The 19,595-nt window shown below is 42.3% G+C and overlaps 1 protein-coding gene across 2 annotated transcripts in view; it reads right to left on the bottom strand.

Moving 5' to 3' along the window:
• The window catches only part of STARD9 (StAR related lipid transfer domain containing 9), an 89,773-nt gene that overhangs the window by 53,065 nt on the left and 17,113 nt on the right, over nucleotides 1-19,595 (bottom strand). For both annotated transcript variants that reach the window (XM_084904199.1, XM_084904198.1), the window contains exons 4-7: nucleotides 6,304-6,420; nucleotides 4,941-4,973; nucleotides 4,794-4,855; nucleotides 2,528-2,640 (exon numbers count right to left, since the gene is read on the bottom strand). In XM_084904199.1, coding sequence (XP_084760325.1) covers nucleotides 2,528-2,640; nucleotides 4,794-4,855; nucleotides 4,941-4,973; nucleotides 6,304-6,420 — 325 coding nt within the window. The remainder of the gene's footprint in view (nucleotides 1-2,527; nucleotides 2,641-4,793; nucleotides 4,856-4,940; nucleotides 4,974-6,303; nucleotides 6,421-19,595) is intronic.

Raw genomic sequence — 19,595 nt, forward strand, 5'->3', positions numbered from 1 at the left:
CTGGTTACTTAGCAAATAAAAAAGGGCCATCATAACTGTGCTAGTGAATCTCTATATTAGAGATTCAAGAGCAAAGTAACTACATAGGCTCACTGCTAAATACAGTTACACTAAATGTTATCACACTAATTTGAAAACTGACATTTTATAGTAAAGAATTGTTGCTATTATTTAGATGTGACACTAGTTTTGTGGTGATGTTTTCTTAAAGAAAATATTCCTAGAGGGAATAAATGGTGATGGAAAAAATAAAAAGGAAGAAAACATTCCTACATTAACTCAAAGATATATCTGCACCTCCATGTTCATAGCAGCATTATTCACAATAGCCAAGACATGGAAACAACCAGTGTCCATCAAATGAATGAATGGATAAATTAACTTGCAAGATATAGGTATATAGATACATAGATATAGATATATAGATATTTAGATATATAGATATATGATGTATACATATATATATTGTATACATACACACACATATATATACAGAATGAAATATTATTCAGCCATTAAAAAACAATAGGGGTGGCCCTTGAGGGCACTATGATAACTGAAGTGACTCAGACAAAGAAAGACAAATACTGTACTGTATGAACTCACTTATATGTAAATTCTTAAAAAAACCACCAAGCTCATAGAAAGAGATCAGATGTGTGGTTACCAGAGGTGGGGGATAGGGGAGAGAGAATTGAAGGAAGGTAGACAAAAGGTACAAACTTCTAGTTATAATTAAGTACTAGGGAAGTAATAATGTACAACATGATGACTACAGCTAACATTATTGTGATATATAGGACGTCCCCAAAAATGTATACACACAGTTTGGATAATTATAAAGGCAAGTTTTATTACAATATATTTCATTTTCAAAACTGAGCTACCAGCTGTTCAAGTGTGCATACATTTTGGGGGGGTACCCTGTATATGAAATTATTATTTTTTAAAATATATTTTATTGATTTTTTACAGAGAGGAAGAGAGAGGGATAGAGTTAGAAACATCGATAAGAGAGAATCATTGATCAGTTGGCTCCTGCACACCCCCTGCTGGGGATGTGCCCACAACCAAGGTACATGCCCTTGACTGGAATCGAACCTGGGATCTTCAGTCCGCAGGCCAACGCTCTATCCACTCAGCCAAACCAGTTTTGGCTGTATATGAAATTATTGAGTGAGTAACTCCTGACAGTGCTCATCACAGGAGAAGTTTTTTCTTTTTATTATATGTATATGAGATGATGGATGTTAACTTTTGTGGTAATCATTTCACAATACATATAAGTCAAACCTTTATGCTGTGAACCTTAAATTTATATAGTAATGTATATCAATTGTATCTCAATAAAAATGGGGAAAAAGAAGGTCCTGAAACAAACAAACAAAAGAGTTGGATGGAATATAAAAGACATCAGCTTGAAGGTAGGGAGGGATAAACAGATAGTAAAACGTTTACAGACTGCCGAAACCTGTTTGGCTCAGTGGATAGAGAGTCAGCCTGCAAACTGAAAGGTCCCGGGTTCGATTCCGGTCAAGGGCATGTACCTTGGTTGCAGGCACTCCCCAGTTGGGGGTGTGCAAGAGGCAGCTGATCAATGATTCTCTCTCATCGATGTTTCTAACTCTCTATCCCTCTCTCTTCCTCCTTGTAAAAATCAATAAAATATATATTTTTAAAAAGTTTACAGGCCATATATTGATACATGGGAAAGATGGAAGCTCAGTAAGATAAGGCCAATGTCTGGGACAAAGGAAACTCCAACTGGCTCCCAACAAAGGCAGTGGTGTTTTTTGTTATTTTCAGGCTGTCGTTTATGATGGGAAGTTTGGGAAAGATACAGGTAGCTGCATCATGACTGGCACACCTGCTGAGTCATCCACCTGCCAAGCCTTGTTCAGAGAGAGGCCAGCTCTTGATCTTTCATGTCCCTCACCTTGTCAGGACTTAAATGAGTATACTGCTGAGGGAAGAAGAGCATAACATATACATGTTACGTCTTATGAGTGGCCTGAAAGGGTAAAAACTTCTTTGGAAGAACCCAACTGTTCCTTCTTAATAGTAAGAGTGAGTCTAATGGAATAAGACTGATGGCAGCAAACACCAAATATCATGCGTGATGAGGAAGCAGCTCAGATATCTCCCCATCTCCCTACCACCACCGATGGAACAGAAAGTACCCTGAAAAGAAGACTAACTGCCCTAGGAACCAGCCGTGGCCCTGCTAGTTCTGACACCACAGACCTCACCTGTTCCCACACCACTTACCCACATCACTACATCCATTTATTTGTTCATTAGCCTTTATCACAACTTGTAATTAAGTGCTTATTTTCTGATTCATGCCCACAAAATTGTAAGTTTGCCTATGAGGACAGGACTTTCTATTTATCGGTACATACCCAGCATCTAGTTCAATAGATCATAGTAAGGAATCATTATGCAACTGCTGACTGAATTAATGACCATTAGGAGGGTTGCCCTCACTCTGGTTTGGTCTCAGACCTCCAGGATCACAGTGGCTCACCTTGTACATAGGGCCCCATCTCTGGGTGCTCCCTGACCCGCAGGGTATAGGATTTTTTTTGATCAGGTGGCTTCAACAGATCCCTCACACGTTCGTTATAGATTTCCAGGAAACTAGAGACATGAAGAAAAAGGCACGTAGTTAGATTTTGAAAGATGGTAACATGTTTTCAAAATTAAACTAAGATGCCCTGGCAGGGTAACTCAGTTGGTTATAACTTATACACCAAGATTGCAGGTTCAATCCTCGGTCAGAGCACATACAAGAATCAACCAATGAATGCATAAATAAGTGGAATAACGAATAGATTCTCTCTCTGTCTCATCAGTAAATAAAAAAAAAAAAAGTTTAATTAGATTTTGGAGAAAAGCAACATGATTAGATTTTCAAATAAGTGGGGGGGAAAACACCAAACCAACAATCAGAAGGTCCTAGATCTTGTTCTAGTTCCATCTCTGGCCCTCTAAGACCTTGATCACACCAGGTTCCCCCTTGAGTCTCTTTCTACATGTGTACAACAGGGTTTTCAGCATTTGAGAGCAACACCTCAGTTTCGGTTTAGCATATTTTAGCATAATGTCGGTACTGATTCAAGTTTCACCTTCAAGAGGCTATTTCAGCATGGTTTTAGGGTATGCTGCCACCTGCCTGCCCCTTGCTCAGGCCGCCACAGCACAGAGTCTATGAGCTTGTTTGATGAAGTGGTTTTCAAATGTGATCTTTGAGCTCTCTTATTCTATGAAGGCATCTCAAGAGCCACTGCTGAGCAATGAAGGAAGCTTGTGATAAGAGTTTGGTCCCTACCCCTAACTGAAGTAGGACAATTCTTATTTTATCTGTTTTATATATGGACATACTGTTTAAGATATACTCTATCTTATAGAAATCTACTGTCATGTACTCCTTTTAAAAATAGTAACAGCTATAACTAATTATTAAAACAAGTAAAGATTTTGATACACAAGAAAGCACACTTCCACAGACAGGCTTCACTTACCAGATGCTTGCAGAGGCACCATGCACACTCTCCTGATCAATTATTCTCCTTAACTTTCTCATATTTAGACACAAGAACCCTAAATGTCTCTTAGAATAGTGGTTCCCAGACTTCATGGACAATAAGACTTTTAATATACATATATATATGTTTATACACATACACACAAGCACACAGGCTTGCAAAATTTTTACTTTACAGACTTAAAAAGGTAAAAATAATGGTCACAATTAATTTAATTTTAAAAAATGAACATTTTCTCTTTTGAAAGTGATAAAAATGTTCTGGAATAGACAGTGATGATGGCTGGACAACCTTGCAAATATCAGGAAAAGTCACTAAACTGTATATTTTAAAAGCATGAATTTTATGGTTTACAAATCTCAACTAGAGACCCAATGCACGAATTCGTGCATGGGTGGGGTCTGGCCAGCCCACACTGATCAGGGTCGATCAGGCCTGGCTTAGCAGGGGTGGGGGGAAGCCCCAGGCGGTTGGTGGGCCAGTCCCGCCCCCTGTTCGAACTCTCGGTAGAGGAGACAATTTGCATATTACCCTTTTATTATATAGGATTAAAACATATTTAACACACACCAAAAAAAAATACAGAGAATTAAGGGCAATTGGTCAACATTTTCTCTACAGACTGGTTAAAACTTCATCTTGGAGTAGCCAGGAACAGTCGGTCTGGGAACAAGAGAGTGGGAATGACTGACTTGGAGAACACCACAGTGGAGGCTGGAGGAGAAAGTCTAAAAGCTAGTATGAGCCCTAACCAGTTTTGCTCTGTGGCTAGAGTGTCAGCCTGCAGACTGAAGTGTCCCAGGTTCAATTCTGGTCAAGAGCATGTTTGCAGTCACATCCCCAGTGGATGTGCAAGAGGCAGCTGATCGATATTTCCCTCTCATTGATGTTCCTAACTCTCTATCCCTCTCCCTCCCTCTCTGTAAAAAATCAATAAAATATATATTTAAAAAAAAAAAAAAAAAGCTAGTATGAAACTGGACAGAGAATGAAGGAAAGGAAACCAAAGAGTCATGGCAAACTGGTACAAAGAAGACACCTGCTTGTTAAGCCTGAGGAAAGGAATTAAGTTTTCTACAACCCAAAGACCTAAGGACATTTCTAATCTCCCTATACTGCAACGTATTTCTGCTATGGCTTTCCTCCATTCTTCTGGATGACTCTGGAAGCAAAGAGAACAGAATAGACCAGAATTTGGAGTGGAAATAGAAGAACGTCAGGCCCCAGAGCCTGGTAGGTTCTTACCTTACTTTGATCCTACAGGAGGAAGGCGGCGGGGCACATTCTTCCTCCCTGACGAAGAGACCCTGCAGGAACCAGAGGGTAGGAATTTCACTGGAGTGTGCAAACGAGACCTACTTTGAGAGGATCCAGTCAAAAGAGAATCTATACCTCACATATCCGCGGCGTCAGCCCGACAGAGGCCTGGAGGACAGAAGGAAGGAAAGCATTACTGTTCACTCTCGTTGATGCGCCTCGCCCAATGCCCAGGAGCTGTCAGCAGGAGGACGGGCACGTGGCTCCTTGTGCCGGCCTGTTCGCTCCAAGGAGTTCACTGGAACTGTGGCAAAGACTCTATTCGCAATGCCCTCAGGAGGAATGCACCAGAGGATAGGCAGATCACCAGCACCAGAAGGAATAATGCCTGCTTTTGTGAAATGAAGTTTCATCCTTCTTGGATCAACCCACTTTCTCATGGTGTTTCCTCCCAGAACTTACCTCCTGTTTCTACACACAGAGAAAACAGATACAGGTGTGTTCAAAACACACATTTAGAGAGAAGTGACTTTTCTTTTAATCTTGGATCCAGTGCTAACCTGTACTCAAGTTAAAGGCTTTATACCCCATATTTAATGGGCATTTTCTTCTTTTAACTTCAAATATATAAAATCACAATAAACATGGACATAGTGGGCATGAGCTGGGCCCAAGGCAGCAAGAATCATCTTTCAGGAGGAGGAGTGTTCCAGAGAATGTTCCTGGATAGTACTGTCACTGCTCCACCAGTTCGCCTCAGCAGCAGACTTCTAAGTCTAAAATAAAGAGGTATTCTTAGGAAACTCAACCTTCTAATTTTCCATGATAAAAGAAGGCTCTCATAAGTCCTATATACTTTAGAAAGCTCCCATCCCAGTAGTTGGTTCTCTTGCTTCTTTCTAACACTCAGGTTAAGCACACATAGCCTCATTTCTTCTCAGTCCTAGCCAGCACTTAAGACTCAGGCTGGGTTGCTGAGACCAGTTTGGCTCAGTGGATAGAGCGTCGGCCAGCGGACTGAAAGGTCCCGGGTTCAATTCCGGTCAAGGGCATGTATCTTGGTTGCGGGCACATCCCCAGAAGGGAGTGTGCAAGAAGCAGCTGATCGATGATTCTCTCTCACCAATATTTCTAACTCTCTATCCCTCTCTCTTCCTCTCTGTAAAAAATCAATTAAAAAAAATTTTTTTTAAAAAAGACTCAGGCTAGGTCTTACCAAGAATATGAGAAATTCAGAAGGACTGACAAGGTCTGCTTCATCAAAGAGAGTTGTAAAATTCTAAGGTTCTTCAGGGTTTAATAAACAGCTAATTATTCAAAGTTTACCCTTCAATTAAAGTGCTGAGAAACCTACTGGCTAATACAAAAGAGGGCCCATTAAGTCTTGTTCAAGTTGACTGATTATGAAACTTACATTCTCTCTCAGTGGTTAGGGCAATTCAAGATTCAGGCTTGCTGTGCCATTAGGAAGATATCTCACTCCAATAGTGATACTCACTGGGGTCCCCAGCATGGTGTATGTCTTCCCAGAGCCTGTCTGTCCATAGGCAAAAAGGCAGATGTTGTAGCCTTTGGCAGCTCCATTCAGTACTTCAGTCCCCAAATCCTGGAACACCTGTAAAAACACAAGTAAAAAGCATGTCACTGTGGTCCTTTTTCCTATAGCAGTCTTAGAATTATTTTTTAATCTAAAAATTTTGCAAAATATTTTAAATCTGCATGACTATACATTCTCCACCATTTCACAAGAATCAATTCAGTTTCAGAAAAAAAAACTGCTAAGGAAAATTCATTCATCCAAATACTTTTAAAAGTGCTTACTGTATGCTGGACACAATGCTAGATGATGAAGTTACAAAACAGATATGGGCCTTAGCCAGTTTTGCTCAATGGATAGAGCGTCAGCCTGTGGCAAAAGGGTGCTGGGTTCGATTCTAGTCAAGTGCATGTGCCTCGGTTTGCAGGTTCCTCCCCAGCATCGTGCAAGAGGCAACCAGTTGATACATTTCTCTGATATCAATATTTCTCTCTGTCTTTCCCTCTCTCTTCCACTCTCTCTAAAAACCAATGAAAAATATCCTCCGGTGAGGATAAAAAGTAAGATATATATGGTCCCTAATCTTAAGGCAAAGACATGCAAGCAAATCACTGAAGAAAGATCATGAGCATTAATTCTTTTTCCTTCCCATTGTAGAAAATGTTTCATACAATCAGTCAGGAGAACTACCGTGAATATTTCCCAGAATGTATACAAACCAGAGTCTCAGGACACCACAGTGAGGATCAGTTAAGACCAGAAATTAGAGTTTTCCCTTTGGATCTCTTTTCTACATGCTCCCTCCTTAGATTGATCCTAACAGCTGGCTGGTTCTGCTGGTTACTCATCTCTGTGGTGGTCAGTTTTAGTGAATCAGAAACAGCTAGAGGTCCTCATGTGAAAGCCCACACACAGCATTTTGTATTTCAGTACCTGAAAGTCCGGTTGCACTCTGTTAGGCAGATCCTGATCTCAGGAAAAATAGCCTGGTTTGCAGGGAAGACACGGCTTCCCGGGTCCACCAGTCCTCAGTAGGGGGCCGCGTGGAGATCTGCACCCGGTGACTGTACAGTGGACATCGACCCTTTGTATTATTGCTGCTCAGCACCCCAATACTCCTCCTATTTGGGGGAGTCTCTGACTGTGTCAGCCTTGGTGGGAAGCAGGACGCAGCCCTCCATGACAGAATCAAACAGGCTAGAGACCCCTTTCTGCCTCCTGGCAGCCAGAACACCAGCAAGTGAAATAAGGCCAGCCAACTGGATGTTCCAACTTGGAATTTGAGAGAATGACACTAAAACAGAGGAATTGTGAGTGTATTCTCCATGGTGGAATCAAGAGCCCAATAGCACTGCATCTTGAACAAACAGGGGTACAAATGCCAAGTGTGGTGTCCAAATCAGACCAGTCTGTGATATGGCTTTGCCTGCCTTCCCCACTGCCTGGGATCCCATGGCTCCCTACCCATTTTTCAACTTTCCCTTTAATTCTGTGAATGGCCAGATATGTCTCAAATTGGAATGTGGCCCTCATGGTCCATGGCTGTGTGATCCTGAGCAAGTTATTTAAAGTTTGCAAGTTTCAGTTTCGTTAGCTGAAAAGTGGATATTTTATATCTCTATCACCGGTTTGTTATGAAGATTAAGTGAGATAATACACATAACTAGGGGCAACAGGACAGACAGAAGTTGCTGACTCAAGACTACACTGCCCTATTCTATGTTGTAGCAGCTGCAGTTAGGCTTCTGGCCAGTGAGCTATTTGTTTTGTTTCTAATATTCAGATGCAGGCCAGAAGAACCCAGGAAGTAGTGAAATACTGAGGCCTTGCACCATTCCCACCCCTCCCCAGTCTTTCTCCCAGCTCTGTGCTTCTCCCTCTCCAGTCACCCACTCCTATATTAGCAAAACTAAGAATCTGGCATGGTTCCCTTTGACTCCTGACATCTGTCTGGGTTAAATTCCCAGGGATTGAAGGAAGGGTCGTTGCTCTTCACCAGACCATTTGAGTTGGCTGCCATCCATTTACTAGCTGGAAAATGTTCCACAAAACTCAGCCTTCCTTTCTAGTGCCCCAGCAGTAAGTGGGAACAGAGGAACAGACAGAGCCAAGCCCACAGCTATTGCAAATGCTCTTTCTTCCCACCACTCATACACTCAACAGACTGAGCTCAGTGGGTTGTGAAGAAAACAACAAAATAAGGGCACAAAGGGAGGTAAGGAACGGGATATATGTAATACTTTCAATAATAAAGATTTAATTTAAAAAAGAAAACAACAAAATGTTTCTGTGTCCATGCCTTTACCCAAATTCAAATAATTGCGTGGAGGCTCTATTAAAAAAAAATCTTTGCCGAAGCCGGTTTGGCTCAGTGGTAGAGCGTCAGTCTGCGGACTGAAGGGTCCCGGGTTCGATTCCGGTCAGGGGCATGTACCTTGGTTGCGGGCATATCCCCAGTAGGGGGTATGCAAGAGGCAGCTGATCGATGACTCTCTCTCATCGATGTTTCTAACTCTCTATCTCTCTCACTTCCTCTCTGTACAAAATCAATAAAAATATATTTAAAAAAAAATCTTTGAAGTTACCATTTTTACTCAAGAGTAAAAGATGTCAACAGGAAAAACCATTAGACTCCAAACTTAGAATTGGTGGAAACTGTTAAGATATAGCTACCCTTCTTCAAGAACTGGGATGCAAGCTCAGCATAAGTTCCAGGAAAAAACACAGGCATAGACAGAGTACAGCAGGGCCAGATGACACCATGGTCTACTTTCACCATGGTAATGTAATAAAGTCCCGATACAACAGCATCCAGGGGGTTGTCCCCTATCTAGTTAGTGCTTAAAAAGGCTGGAAGTACTCTATTACATATAGTTAATATGTCTATTTAACACTTCTCTCTACTGATACTCCAGAGAAAAAAGTCACACTGCCCCTCTCTCCCCCTGAACTGGATAGTCTAGCTTTAGCTTACCTATTGGTGACTTATTTTAGCTTTCAAACTGTTCTTGCCGAAGCCGGTTTGGCTCAGTGGTAGAGCGTCAGTCTGCGGACTGAAAGGTCCAAGGTTCGAATCCGGTCAAGGGCATGTACCTTGGTTGCGGGCACATCCCCAGTAGGGGGTGTGCAAGAGGCAGCTGGTCAATGTTTCTCTTTCATCGACATTTCTAGCTCTCTATCTCTCTCCCTTCCTCTCTGTAAAAAAATTAATAAAATATATATTTTTAAAAACAAAACAAAAAAACCGTTCTTAATATTCACATTGAGCTGTTTCCATTGCTTTATTATATTACCATGAGAGTAGACCATGGAGCATCTGGCATCTGAGACCCAGGCTTCCCTTGCAACTCTGGCTTCATCCGGAAGGACATCCGGTCTAATTAGCATATTATGCTTTTACCCTGTTTCCCCGAAAATAAGACAGTGTCTTATATTAATTTTTTCTCCCAAAGTTGCGCTAGGTCTTATTTTCAAGGGATGTCTTATCTTTCCATGTGCTAGGTCTTATTTTCGGAGGATGTCTTATTTTCGGGGAAACACAGTATTATCATACTAGAGCCCTGGTGCACAAAATTTGTGCACACGGTGGGGGGGTGTCCCTCAGCCCAGCCTGCACCCTCTCCAATTTGGGACCCAGTGGGATCAGGTCTAAACGGACAGTCGGACATCCCTCTCACAATCCAGGACTGCTGGCTCCCAACTGCTCACCTGCCTGCCTTCCTGATTGCTCCTAACCGCTTCTGTCTGCCAGCCTAATCACCCCCAACCACTCCCATGCCAGCCTGATTGATGTCTAACTGCTCCCCTGCCAGCCTGTTTGCCCCCAACTTCCCTCCTCTGCTGGCCTGGCCACCCCTAACTGCCCTCCTCTGCAGGGTTGATCACCTTCAACTGCCCTCCCTTTCAGGCCTGGTGCCTCCCAACTGCCCTCCCCTGCTGACCATCTTGTGGTGGCCATCTTGTGTCCGCATAGGGGCAGGATCTTTGACCATCTTGTGTGTTGGTGTGACAGTCAATTTGCACATTACTCTTTTATTAAATAGGTTAGAGGCCTGGTGCATGGGTAGGGGCCAGCTGGTTTGCCCTGAAGGGTGTCCTGGATCGGGGTGAGGGTTCCTTGGAGCATGGGGCGGCCTGGGCGAGAGGCCTGTGGTGCTTTGCAGGCCAGCCACACACCCCAGCTACCCAAGCAGAGGCCCTGGTATCTAGGACATAGTTCCTTTATTAGCATTCTCTAATTCTCACAGGAAAATACTGAAGTCTCACAGGTGGTAAGTACTTCCAAACAAAGTTCTTGCTCTTAACCACTGATATTTTGCTGCTAGCAAAATAATTGTTCACAGAGTTATCAGGAAAGGCAAATCTTATCCATTGAACATTAAGCAATTACTCTACAATTTAAAATTGTTTTTCAAGGTTTCCTTACTTCCTGTTGGTTTGCTTTATAGCGGGAGAAACTTCACCAGGTCTCCTTTTCAATGTTTCTGAATAGCAGTTTCAGTAATATTTTGTTATGGCCTTCAGCCAAAAGTAATAAAATCGGATCCTACTAACATTTGTTATTTCTTAATCACTTTGGAATCACTTTTGGAGTTTTTGCTCCAGTTAATCTTTTCATTTGCAGGTGAAGAGAATTATAACCTCATCCCCAAATTTCACCCACACTGCCATTATTAAATGACCAGAATTTAAAGCCTTGTTAGAGACAGACACCATTATATTTTCCTTTCTTTGCCATTTTTCAAATTATAAAGAATATTCACTTTTTGCACCAGTGAAAAAATAAAACACGAAAAGAAAGTTAACTTTCCATCCATTACCTCACCCCTAATGCCACTGACCCACAGGTACCCTTCAGGTACCAAAGTAAGGAAATATATACCCACATTTAAATCCTTCCATACCTTTCTTTATATATACAAGGATATGTAGTTCTTTACTTTTGTTTGTTTTCACTGAAATAGACATCAACCTACAAATTGCTTTTCATCACATAATACCATGGAACATACAGATTACTTGCCAGAGATATAACTCTTCCATTTTTCATGCAAACACACAGCCAGTTACACAAACATAACTTAAAATAGTTTTATGTTTACAGAAAAATTGAACAGAACAGAAAGCACAGAGTTCCCACATACCCTCTCAGTCACCTCTCCCCTTTTCAGTTTTCCCTATTATCACACCTTGCATTGTTATGGTACATTTGTTACAATTCATGAGCCACTATTGATGTCCATAGTTCACATTAGGGTTCATTATTTGTGCTGTACTATGAATTTTAACAAATGCATTATGACATTTATCCACCATTATAGTATCATACAGAATAATTTCATTGCCCTAAAAATCCCCTGTACTCTACCTAGTCATTCCTCCCTCCCTCCTGCCTCTGGCAACCACTAATCTTTTTATTGTCTCCACAGTTTTGCCTTTTCCAGAGTGCCATATAGTTGGAATCACAGTGTGTAGTCTTTTTAGATTGGCTTCTTTCACTTGGTAACATGCATTTACTAGTAAGATTCCTCCATGGCCCTAGGCTGTTTGGCTCAGTGAATAGAGCACTGGCCTGTGGACTGAAGGGTCACAGGTTCGATTCCAGTCAAGGGCACATGCCCATGTTGCAGGCTGGATCCCCGGTAGAGGGCGTGCAGGAGGCAGCCAATCAATGATCCTCTATTATCCATGCAGGAGGCAGGTGATCAATGGTTCTCTCTTATCATTGTTGTTTCTATTTTCTCTCCCCTCTCCCTTCCTCTCTGATATCAATAAAAATATGTTAAATAAAAAAATTTAAAAAAAGATTCCTCCATGTATTTTCATGACTTGAACTCTCTAGAGGTCATTACTACATGGTGATCTAATAGCTGCTTCTTTTTTTTCCTGAAGTAAAGAAAACAGTGAAATTTACTTTTTATTTATGGGACACTGAAAATTATTTAAGTTCATATAGAAATAAGAAACCCATTAAGAAGAAAAGCTTCTATTGGAGATAGTAGCACCACTTACATGCCGCTGGAGTGGCTGGAAGGATATGATCTTGTATATAAAAAAGCTTTCACTTAAGGAAAAACTATGTTGTTTACCTACTACCCATGTATCTCTTGAAATCATTCTGTCATGTTTATAATGATGTACCTTATTGGTAACCAATTATTAGTTTGAATGTTTAACAATAGCGCCTTCAGTAAATTATTTTATAATAAAAAAAATTAAAAAAGAAGAGAAGCTTCATATAGTATATGGAGTTTGAAACTGTTCAAGTAGTTTTATTGTAAAAATAATAAAACACATTTAAAGAATCCTCATAAAGAAGCAGTAAGACAAACTTATATCAAATATAGAATAAGACAAACAGCTTTATGCCTCAGCTGTACAATCTAAATTTAAAGATCACGGTCCTGGCCAGTGCGGCTCAGTTGGTTGTTGTCATCCTGTAAACCAAAAGGTTGCAGGTGGCAACTGACCAATGTTTCTCTCTCTCTCCCTCTCCCTTGAAAAGCAATAAGAACATATCTCCAGGTGAGGACTTAAAAAACAATAAAAGTCCTAGGAGTGCCACCTTGCACTTGGAACATAGAGCCTTCAGAAGTAGTTTCGGGCACATTTTGATCTTCCTCTATAGTGAAATACTTCTCAATCAAGTTTAAGAAGTTTTGTGCACAGACTCCATCTCTTAGTCGTTTGGCCATGGACAAGTTGCCTAACCTCTCTGAGCCTCAATTTTCATGTCTGTACAGTATAGATGATAATAATCCACTTAACAGGGTTGTTGTGAAGGATGAGTGAGAGAAGTCACATATATAGTTCAGTCCCCCCACCCAAAAAAGAAAAGAAAATTCAATACCTGGAACAGAGTAGGTTCTCAAAAGCCCACTTAAGTGAGTTGGTCATGAGAACATTTTCCAAACCCTGGAACTAAGTCTCTAAACTACATGGGAATGTTTCCAAATGCTTATGAAGGAGGAAGTTGCTTCTATTTTTTAAATCTCTGATGTGGGAGAAAAGGAAAAGCAATACCATCAAGAGACCACTACATGTTTGAACTTTAAACCACAAAACCACCACAAATAAGATGAGGTTATTTTAATATGGGAGGAATAGTAAAGGGAAAACAGTAATTAAGGGTTTCCATTCCTGTAAATCCTAGCAGAACCACTATCTCTACCAACTGCATGGAAGCTGTATTAATTCGTCCTCCTCTATCAATTCAGCCCATATCCCCATAAACCACTTGTATTTTGTCTAATTGCATAACTACAGAGACAAGAGTTGAGCAATGAAATTATTGACAAAAGGATAATCCCCCACTTCTAGAAAGAGAAGCAAGGAACAGAAGTTTGAGCATACTCTTCTGTTTGCTATTTCTGCTCCTGGACCAGATGTAAGGGGCTTTTTGTATATACAAGTTGATCTTATGAGTGAGTCCAGCCATTTCACCCTGAGACCAACTCCCCAGGGGCTCTGCCTTTTCCAACTTCTAATAGAAACTGGGGGGTGCCTGGGCACATCTGGTCACCATTTGATTTCAGGCTTCTATTGTGTTCCGTCTTTGGAGGGAAGTGAGTTTATAAATAACTCATGTTCCTCTGCCTCACACTTGAAAAATGAGGAACTGTCAACTCTGCCTTTCCTGCAGAGAGAGGAGAGGTTTCACTGATCCCAGCTCCCTCCATAACAGTCACACGTCAAGTTAATATGCTAAGAAGCCAGCCTCAATTAAATGATTCATACACCTATTTTATTATAAGACTAAGCGGTATCTAGAATGAAACCTAGAAAGGAGCTCCAAGTTAAGATTAGTGAATGATTAGTATGATGCTTGGAGAAGTCTCGGATCTTTTTGGAAATGCCCAAGCTATGTGGTTAAATCTACATACTAGGGGGCGGGGGGGGGGCAATGGTATATGTACAAAGATAATAATTTAATAAAAATTTTTAAAAAATCTACACACTAGTATGTGAAGCACCACATTCACGTCTCAAGAAGAAATGTCTTTCCCACCTTTGGAAGAGAAGTACATACAGGTTTAAATCCTATTCAGTCCCAAATAGAGCAATCCTGTTGTGAAGTAGATTTTTTTTGACAATATTTCCTCCCTCTTCAAGATTTTTCAAACACTTAAAATATTTATTATTATAGTTCTTGCCACACTGTGAAGTAATTACCTTTTTATGTATGTTCCCTCAAGAACTATGAGTTGTTTTTAAATATATATATATTTTATTGATTCTTCACAGAGAGGGAAGGAGAGGGATAGAGAGCTAGAAACATTAGTGAGAGAGAAACATCAACGAGGTGCCTCCTGCACACCCCACACCGGGGATGTGCCCGCAACCAATGTACATGCCCTTGACTGGAATCAAATCTGGGACCTTTCAGTCCGCTGGCTGACGCTCCATCCACTGAGCCAAACTGGTTTCGGCAAGAACTATGAGTTTTCAATGGGAAAGTATAAACAAGGTAAAATAATGATGATATATTCTATGACCTTTATGAGCTTTCACAAATAAAAGAAACATCAAATTGAATGTTGATTTAAGGAAGAGGTGAGGAAAGGGAACCAACCAAGTAAAAGTAGAAAGAAGAAAGATAAACAGATGGTTTCCTCTTCATCCCCACACCTGCTTAGAATTATAAAAAGGCTCTTTTTGTTAGAATCTGAGATTATATAAATGTATGTAAATCAAAGAATAATTACAGCCAGTATATGGTATAGACCACCACTAACTTCAGATCCTAGAAAAGAAAATATGAGCCAAACCCCTGTCCCCAAAAATGTACTTCAAAAAGAACAGCAAATAGCAACAAAGATATTGGGTAGCCAAGACCAATAACTTGAAATGCCCCAAATTGTTCCATAGTAAATTATCAATTCTGATTTTGTTTGGCTTTAGAATGTAAGGAAATGCCTCCTGAGCATACTCTGTGCCCAGCTAAGGTTTGGTCTCCTTTGGTTTAGGAGACAGCACTTCTAGTAAATTAAGATGAGCTCTGCTAGAGTCCTAGAGCTTATTATAAACCAATGTGGGTCATCTGCTGACACCAGACTTAATGCTATGTGGTTTGTGAGATATAAATCAAACACAGTCTCCATCTTTGCAGTGTCCAAACTATTATAGCAAAAATAAAGTTAGAGAATGTACTAGCAGACAAGAAAAATGACACCAGGTAGAAATACAGATCTACAAAAAGAAATGAAGAACACCAGAACTGGCAACTACATTGGTAAGTATATGTGGAGTTTTTTTTAATTCTTGAAAGTCTTTAAAAGATAGTTTACTATTTAAACAAAATTATTAACAATGTATTATGAAGTTTATAACATATGTAGACATAAAAATGTATGACTTGATAGCATAAATATGGAGAAAAAAATAAAAGTATTCTAGTGAAACTTATGTGGGAGTAATATATTATTAGTTGAAGGTAGACTGATAACTTAGAAATGTATACCTTAAATGCTAAAGCAATCACTACAAAAAACAAGAGTTATAGCTAATAAAGGTAAAATAAAATCATAAAAAATACTCAACCCAAAAGAAGGCAGAAAAATATTAAAAAGGGGAAAAAGAACAAGTTAGACAAAAAACAAATAGCAAAATGATTTTTATAACTATATCAGTGAGGCCTAACTAATCTTAATTAAAAGGGAGAGATGGCCTGATTAGGAAAACAAAACAAGACCCCATTACTTATATGCTACCTGTAAGAAAGTCACTGTAAACTTAAGACATATGTAGTTTAAATGTTAATAGTAGCAATTAAATTATGGTATACCCATAGAGAAGGTTATGATATGGTCATCAATAATAGGAAGTAATTATACATATACAGGAGTAGGCAAAAGTAGGTTTACAGTTATAATACAAATAAAGAACACAATCCTATACAATAAAAGGGTAATATGCAAATCAACCAAACAGTGGAACATCCCGTCACTATCATGCGCTCTGACCACCAGGGGGCAGATGCTCAACACAGGAGCTGTTCCCTTGGTGCGCTCCCATGGGAGGGGGGGGAGGCGCGGGGGGTGTGTGTGTGTGTGTGTGTGCCACTCAACCACAAGCTGGGCTGACGGCTGGCAAGCACAGCGGCAGTGGCAGGAGCCTTTCCCATCTCTGCGGCAGTCAGGCATCCCCCAAGGGCTCCCAGACTGCTAAAGGGCACAGGCCGGACTAAAGGGATCCCACCCACCCCCCCACCCCCCCCCCCCCCCGCCCGCAAGTGCATGAATGTTGTGCACCGGGCCTCTAGTTAATAAATAATAATAAAAGAATAAACTGAGTTGCATGTACTTACAACTGTAAACCCACTTTTGCCGACCCCTGTATATGAATTTGAAATGCACCCCTGTATATGAATTTGAAATGTCTCCAAGATATATTAATTGAACAAGGCAAGATACAGAATAATCTGTGTGCTATCATTTTTTAAAGAGAATAAATATACATCTACATGCTTATATTTCCATAGAATTCTCTGAAGCTATATATAAGAATTGATAACAATGTTTGCCTCATCATAGGGGAAGGAAATGAGGATAGATTTAATTTTCACTGACTAATCCTTTTGTACTGTTTCTTTCTGACATATGCATATTGCACCTATTTTTTTAATTAGTAAATTACAATATTTCTAGAAAAATATTTTTATTAAAAAATTAAGAGAAGATACTTTCATTGGCAACATGAAAAACTCTGTAAACACACTGCCCTTTTGGTATATACAAACAACAGAGAATGTAGTAATAATACCAACGGATATTTAATATTTCTTTTTCTAAAATTATCTCAAGCTTAATATTTCATTTTATTCTAACAATATTCCTGTGATGTTGGTAGGTGGGAAATTATCACTCTCTCTTGAGATAAGAAAACTAGAGCTGCCCCTGGTCAGTGTTGCTCAATGGTTGGAGCATCAGCCCATGCACCAAAGGGTTGGGGGTTTGATTCCTAGTCAAGGGCATGTACCTGGGTTGTAGGTTCAATCCCCAGTTGGTTGGGGTGTGTGGGAGGCAACCAATCAATGTATCTCTTTCACCTCTCTCTCTCTCTCTCCCCCCCCCCTCCCTTTCTCCCCTTCTCTTTCCCTTCCACTCTTTTTAAAAGATAATCAATGTGGGGGGGAAAATATCATTGGTGAGGATTAAAAAAGAAGATGAAGAAAGAAAACCAGACTAGCCAGCATGGCTCAGTGGTTGAGTGTCGACTTATGAACCAGGAGGTCATGGCTCAATTCCCACTCAGGGCACACACCTGGGTTACAGGCTCCATCCCCAGTAAGGGGCATGTAGGGCACAGCTGATCAATGATTCTCTCTCATCACTGAAGTTTCCTTCTCTCTCCCTCTCCCTTCTTCTCTGAAATCAATAAAAATATATTTAAAACAAACAAAAGAAAACCAAGAAAGGAGAGAGGATCCAAGATGGCTGCTCGGGTAGACACCTAACCGCAGCAGCACACAACAATTTCAATGGAATACAACTAAAATGTAGAGTGGACATCGCCCAGAGCTACAGGTAGTCGACTGACTGGAAATTCTACAACAAGAAGGAAAGAGAAAACCAGAAGGAAAATCAGAGGAGCTGAAAAAAAGCCTAAGGTACGGAGACATGCTGCGCGGAGAGGTCACAGCCGGAGAGGAGAAGAGGGCTGGGTGCTGCCCGGCGTTCCCTAGCAGGAAGGAAATAAAACCCCCAGCCTGGGCTGAACCCCCGAACCGGCAGCGCTGAGCCCCAAGTTATGGGCCAGACCCTGGTGACCCAGGCTCCTGCAGGGGGAGACGGGGCTGTGAGGCAGAATCCCAGGCGAGCAGCGAAAAGCAGGGCCCCCGGAGTCGCGTGCACACTGCACGCAGAGGACTGAATGTTGACTCTGATGCTGGATTACCCTAGCCAGAAGGAACAGGGCCTCCGGCGGCGCTGAGCCTCAGTCCGGACTGCTCTGAACCCCAGTCCTGGGCCAATCCCTGGGGACCCAGGCTCAAGCACAGGGAGACGGGGCTGTGAGGTAGAGTCCTGGGAGAGAGGCGAAAGGCCGAGTCCCCAGAGTCGCGCACATTGCTTGCAAGGGAAGGAATGTTGACTCTGATGCGGGATTGCCCAGGAAGCAGCCCACGGCCTTGCTTGGGCCCCAGTTTCGACTGCTCTGAACCCCAGTCCTGGACCAGACCCTGGGGACCCAGGCTCGAGCAGGGGGAGACGGGGCTGTGAGGCGGAATCCCAGGGGAGTGGCGAAAAGCGGAGCCCCCAGAGTCGCGGGCACTGCGCGCAGAGGACAGGCTGTTGACTCTGATCCTAGACTCCCCTAGCGGGGAGGAGAAAAAAAAGTTCCAGACTGGAGAAATGCGACAGGGAGCAGGAGCCCCTGCTGGACACCGGCCAGCCGGGTGCCGGCAGGGAGCCGGGCGACGGGGCCCCCAGGGCGGGGGGTGCCCCTGAGCCTTCGACCTCTGAGCGCGGGCAACGAAGCCAAGGCCGTGGGCTGCTTCCTGGGCGGCACCGACCCCGGCAACAGGCTGGAGCAGCACAGGAGCCCGCGGAGAACAAAGGGGTGCCACAGGCCAACCTGCTGAGCTCCCAGGACAAGGAGGAAGAAACCAAAGAAGTTCTCAATGTGAAGAAATCAAGTGAGAGCAAAAGATAGTAAAATTACTTAAGAAAGAATACAAAAAAGATCTTGAAAAATCAAAGACTAAGTCAGAACTCAACTCACCAGCCAACATTGCAACATATATGCGTTTTAAAAAAAAAAAAAAAAAAAAAAGGACAGAATGTTGGAACAGCGGCGGCCAGGCCTAGAGTGCCCAGGCACAAGGCAGTGGCAACCCGGCCTGGAGCAGCAATGGCCAGGCCCCAGAGCAGCAGCAGCCAGAACCAGAGCAACAACAGCCAGCACTGGAGCAGCCAGACCTGGGGCAGTGGCAGCCAGGCCTGAGGCAGAGGCGGCCAAGCCCAGGGTGGCCAGTCCAGGAACACCCAGACCCGGAGTGGCAAGGCCCGGATAAGCTGGACCCAGAGCAGCCGGGTTGGGAGCAGCCAGGCCCAGAACAGCAGTAGCCAAGCCCGGAGCATCCAGGCTGGGAGCGGCCAGACTCGGAGCGGCCGGGCCCGGGGCAGCCGGGCCCAGAGCAGCCGGGTCTGGTGCGGCCAGGCCCGGAGCAGCAGCAGCCAAGTCCAGAGCAACTAGGTCGGGAGAGGCGGTTACCAGACCCGGAGCAGCTGGTTGTGGAACGAACCAGAGCAACA

Source organism: Pipistrellus hanaki, assembly GCF_964339955.1.
Source record: "Pipistrellus hanaki genome assembly, chromosome: 1".
Classification (NCBI taxonomy): domain Eukaryota; kingdom Metazoa; phylum Chordata; class Mammalia; order Chiroptera; family Vespertilionidae; genus Pipistrellus; species Pipistrellus hanaki.